The 5763-nt window shown below is 35.2% G+C and overlaps 1 protein-coding gene across 1 annotated transcript; it reads right to left on the bottom strand.

The window, feature by feature from the left end:
- Nucleotides 1-304: 304 nt before the first annotated feature.
- Nucleotides 305-3097, bottom strand: LOC133803715 (probable inorganic phosphate transporter 1-9). The gene is made up of 2 exons (XM_062241825.1): nt 2296-3097; nt 305-1349 (listed from the first exon to the last, which is right to left on the bottom strand). The coding sequence occupies exons 1-2, from the start codon at nt 3012-3014 to the stop codon at nt 425-427; spliced, it is 1644 nt and encodes a 547-aa protein (XP_062097809.1). The 5' UTR covers nt 3015-3097; the 3' UTR covers nt 305-424.
- Between the last annotated feature and the right edge of the window lie 2666 nt (nt 3098-5763).

Raw genomic sequence — 5763 nt, 5'->3', positions numbered from 1 at the left:
TTTTTAAAACATAAGAAATTAAATATTTAAAACATAAACACGAATAGTCTCTCAATATTTTTTTAAAACATAATTTAATTAATTTTTATTTTAGTGCTTTTATATGTATCCTCACATTTTTTTTTAGTCGTTATACATTTTTATTTATGTATGTTCACTATTTTTTTATGCGCATATTGTAGAGACTAAAATTTTGGGTTATTGTATACATGTAGTGTTACATTTCCATTCAATAGTAATTGTGATTCGGACAAATTTTTTTTCTTTTAGAAAGAAAAAAACTACAAAAGATGTCGTTTTTATATCTTGCATCAAAACCCCTTTTTTACATGCTAATAATAAATAATATAAATCAAGTAATATATTGTATATCTAAGTATGGAAATAATAAGAAAAATAAAGAGCTATATGTATATATATATAATTAAGTTGATGATTGAGGTTGAGGGTTATACGTAGTAGTAGTAGTAGTGTGCCCAAAATCACACTTGAAAAATCTCACAAAACACCTTCCCTTATTATAATCACCTTCATCAATATCATTCTCATTCTCTTCTAACGATCTCCCCTTGGTTTCCACCGTGAAAAAATAAGTCACCACCATTCCCACCAAGCACACTCCTCCCATAATCACCATCGACGCAATCATTCCGATTCCTCTAGGGTATCCCTCCTCCTCTCTGTTATGTGAAGCCCACAAGAACCCTAACCCAACTATGGCCCCCACCTTCCCGGAAGCCCCAGATATTCCATGACACGTGGACCTGAACCTCGCCGGGAAAAGCTCGGCCGGCACTATGAAAGTGGTGGTGTTGGGGCCGAAGTTGGCGAAGAAGAAGGTCAGACCGTACAACACCATGAATCCCGTACGGTGGTCGTGGTTGTCCCAGAAGCTGTAGTAAGGTATTCCGATGGAGATGTAGACGACGGCCATGACGAGAAACCCCATGAGTTGGATCCTGACTCTTCCGATTCGGTCGATGAAGTAGACTGTGAACCAGTAGCCTGGGATGGTGGAGCAGATGGCTACGATGGCTTGGAGTTTGGCCACGTCGAATGCGTCTCTGAAGGCGCTGACTTGGTTGACCGGTTTGAGATAGCTGTCGTATATGTGGGACTGGAAGAGGTTGTTGCTGTAGAAGACGATGTCGACGAGGAACCAGGCGGCGGAGCAGGCGAAGAGGTCGCGTCCATGGCGGCGGAAGAATCTTTTGGAGAAGAGAGGGTAGAGCTGTGTTGGGTTGTTCGGGACTGGTCCGTCTTCTGTGATTTGGCTCATCGAAACATCTAACACTTTCTCCATGTCCTTGGCTGCTTGTACCACATTTTGCTCCACCAGAGCTGTATATCTGATTATACATATATATATAAACAAAATATATTTGGTAAATTATTCAAAATAAATAAAAATAAATAAACAGAAGAAGATATTGTATTTTGTCTTTTAATTATGTTATAGGAATTAAAATGAAATGATCAAATTAGAGTCTGTATTTCTCTTTATTTTTATTAGTCGTCCAAAAATAATTAAGTGGTTTTTTTTTTCAAATAAGAAAGATTAACAAAGAAAATAAATTAGAAGAGAAAGTAAATGAATAATTAGTATTAATTATTATAAAATATCATTATATATAGTGATTTTTTTCCATTAGTACTAAGAATAAAAAATGTTGTTATTTGACATTTTAAAGTTGGTTAGTGATATTCCATCATTTTTATTAAACTCAAATAATTGGGACCCGATATTAAATTGTTTTAATAAAAGTATGCTACATAATTGTGTTGTTAAGCAACCGTGGTGACCTTAGCAATTCTCTAAAAGAAAGGGCCAATATTATATTAATTTATTATACTTGAAAGAACAATACATTATTAATCAAATACATTAAAAATCACTTATATATTCACCTACGATAGTCACCGACTGACATATATTTAAATGAGAAAATGAATGAATAATAGTAATTCAGAATATAATGATTTTTTTGTTTACTATAATGTAGAAGAAAGGAACCATTATATTAATTTATACTCGAAAGATATATTCAATACGTAATTATTTTAATTGATAGTTAATAAAATATATTTAAAAAATCACCTACATATACATGCATGAACGAGTCACCAACATATATATTTAAATAGAAGATTTAACTCCTTAATTAACCTAATAGATGTTAGTCAATGATGAGTATATATGCAAATATTATATATATCTATATAGTAGAAGAAGTTTATAAAAATATATGTATATATATTAATGATGAAATTGAGTGGATCTGGATCGTATTATACCTGGCAGTTTCAGGCATCATCATACGCCAATAATAGGTCATGGCAGCGGGGATGGCACCAATCATGACTATGATTCTCCAAGCAATATCAGCCTCCTCCGGCGTAGCCATCTTCGTCACATCACTGCTACTACCACCACTCGACAACGCCTCGAATATCTTGCAAACGATCATGGTCACCATGGAGCTGGCAAGAATCCCAATACCCTGCATCGAAAACACAGCCGCTATAAACGAGCCACGTGTCTTCTTGTTAGCGAACTCGGACATGATGGTGGCCGATAACGGATAGTCTCCGCCGATCCCCACGCCGAGGAGGAACCGGAAGAACCCCAGGCTTGCGAGAACGCAGCCCCTCTTGGTGCAAATGGAGAAGCCGCAGCCTATGGCGCTGAGCACCATCAGCAAGAGCGACATGCCGTAGACCCGGCGCCTGCCTATGAGATCGCCGAGGCGGCCGAAGACGAGCTGGCCCATGACGGTGCCGAGAAGGGACATGCCCACCATGATGGAAACGATGGCCGGCGGGACTTGGAATCTGGGGTCATTGGGGTGTTTGGGGTTCTGGTAATAGATTCGGCCGAGGAGTCTCATGATTGGTGGTATGCAGAAGAGGTCGTAGGCGTCTGTGAAGAGCCCCATGCCTGCTATGATTATGGCCTTGAAGTGGTACCATTGTGTTCGTGCCGTGTCAAGCGCCGACAGTACTTTCAACGCCATATATATATATATATATGAAAACTGCTCAGCCCCCAACTTCCGATCAATACAACCGTCGGATTAATAATTAGTGATTGAATATTCAAAGCCTTAGTTCGTTACCTTAACATAACAAAATCCAAAGCATATATATATATATATGTATATATATATAAAGTGAGTTAATCAGACGGCAATGAGTAGTTTCGTAGTGAACTATGTTGATGTGATCCAAGGGTGGAATGGAATGTGTTGACTTGTGTAGTCAGTTATTCCGAGAAGATGCGGATCCTATTTCTACAACCGCGTCATGTTTCTATATTTTAATCCACATAATTGCTCTCCTTATCTCACTACCTCTTCTATTATTTGATATGACTTTTTTAATCGTTATTAATTTATTATTATAATTAACTTCTAAGTTTAATAAGAAAGGGACTAGTTGGACTTTTTTCGAATAAGTTTGGCTTGATGAGGTTGTGAGGACTTAGGATTTCTGAATTTAAATCGATTGTTTGACATCTTCATGGTTTTGTTTTGTCCCCCTAAGTTGAGGTTTCTTGCTTGCTTGGTACTTCGGTCAGTCGATTCCCTCCATATGCCAATATTCTAAGTGCTTGTACGGATATTGCTTTATTGATTGGTGTCAAAATAATAATAATAACAATAACAAAAAGCTTTGAAATTTCTTACCTCTATTCACTTCTACGGATCCCACCTCTTACTAAAGTGATAAGATTTATGAAGCTAAAATGTGATACATGACTATTCTCTCACTACAAGAAACTAGACCTATAGCTAGGCACGAACTTTATTGCAACGACTAAATGTCTTCTTGTTTGATCTCTTAAAACCATAAAATATTGAGGAATAATTTTCTTAATTACTAAAGGACAACATGTGGTCGTTGTAGCCTCTAAAATTTTGCCAGGTACCTTGATAGGCAAAGGATTTTACCCTCCAAAATAAAAGTGTTTAAAGTGACGTTATCCCGTCGCTATAAGATGTATGAAATTTGAAGGAAAAATAACCCGCACAAAGTGTTTTTGTGTCAAAAAACGCGCAGGTGATATAACTTATAGCTACGACGTATCATCACTATATATGACGTATTTAATAAACAATATATTTATTAATTAATAATTTTTTTATAAATAAATAAAACAATATCATCTAACACCTATAGTGACGACATATCGTCGTCGTCACTATAAATTTTGAAAATAAAGCCCAAACTCAGTATTCTTTCTCTTCTCCTTCTCCCATTGCACTTTTTCTAGTTCCAAATTAGAGCGCCTCCCCCGTCCTCTCCTCACCAGAAGCCCCAATCTCGTCCCCCTCTCACTAGAAACCCCAACCCCAGTCCGTCAACCCCAACCATCAATCGCAGCCTCCCCCGATCAACCCATCTCTCTCCCCACATTCACCTTCTTTCTCTTCCCCCGACAAACCCATGTCATTGTCTCCCCTTTTCTCTATTGAAGCCACATCTTCGTCATCCTCTCTCTCCCTCCCAACGTCTTTGTGGATCCTTTTAGCCTCTCTCCCTCCCGACAATATATATATAAGAACTGTCAAGCTTAATCAATATTTGGCATGACATGCTACTACAAGAAATTGATTCTACAGCAACGACAATGATGTTGTCGCAATAGAATACATAAAGTCACAAAATTTGGATTCTTTATTTTTTATTAAAGGCTTACAGGGAGGACATGTCGTCGCAATATGTCTCTAAAATTTTAGGAGAGAATATACAATACCAAAATTATTTATTATTTATTATTAATGTTTTATTTATTTTTTAAAATAACCTATTTTTCGTCGTTGTATAGGTCTGAAAAAAAATGGTGGAAAAGTTTCCCCCAAAAAATCTTAGCACTGAAAATTGAATTTTTGGAACTCTTTATAGTGACGACTCGTCGCTATAGGTTATTTTCATTAATGAAAACTCTACGTTTCATCTACTGAGACAATATTTTTTTGCTCTATTGCGATGACACATAACCCAGTTGGGTAATCATCTTCCCTCATTTTCTCTTAAATTTAAGAGACGAAAAAACGTCCCCATCGCTATTTTTAGCAAAGGACCTCAGTCTAGGTCCCCTCCGCCTCATCCACGAGCCTCTGATGTCTCCCCAATGCATGTATTGTCTAATGCTCCTGAAAAAGAATGGTTTTTTTTTTAATGTTTTTCAATTTTTCAGATTTTTTATTTAAGAAAATATGGCTTTAATTTATCTTTTTTTAGATTTTTTTTTTCTCAAGGTATTGTGTGTAATGCTTTGTCTCCTCTTATCTCTGCAGGTATTATTTTTATTTTTTAGTTGTAAATATTTATTTTATGATAAGGTTTGTATTATGTTTGATTTTGTGTTTGTTTTAGACTTTTTTATTGAACTTTTTGAAACTTTGGCTATATGCTATATTTTTTGTTGGATCTCCATTTGTTGGTATTTTTCTTAATTTTTTAAATGTATAATTTTTTTTATGATAGTATTAATATTATGTTTGCTATTTAATAATTTGTGGTTTTGTTAATTTTATAAATAGTATATATTTTTCAAAAAATTTGTGTATCTTTATGAAATAGATGAATGTATGTGTTCTATGTTAGAAAATTAATTTCATGTTAAATTTTTTAATAATTATTGAATTTTAGATTGTATGTATGTAAAAAAAATTAAATTCTTATTAGTTAGGTTGTTGACTTTAGATGATAAGAATATTTTTGAATTGGTATTTTAGATTATAGTTTATATGTGTTTGA

The sequence above is a fragment of the Humulus lupulus genome, chromosome X (assembly GCF_963169125.1).
Source record: "Humulus lupulus chromosome X, drHumLupu1.1, whole genome shotgun sequence".
In the NCBI taxonomy this organism is placed as follows: Eukaryota; Viridiplantae; Streptophyta; class Magnoliopsida; order Rosales; family Cannabaceae; genus Humulus; species Humulus lupulus.
Note: the sequence above shows the minus strand (reverse complement) of the source record. Positions and strands in the feature narration are given on the sequence as shown.

Excerpts from the sequence above, each read along its gene's own strand:
- LOC133803715 (XM_062241825.1), bottom strand. The coding sequence starts at position 3,014 with ATGGCGTTGAAAGTACTGTCGGCGCTTGACACGGCACGAACACAATGG. Across the intron at positions 1,350-2,295 it reads ATGATGCCTGAAACTGCCAG|ATATACAGCTCTGGTGGAGC; the intron begins GTATAATACGAT and ends ATGTATAATCAG.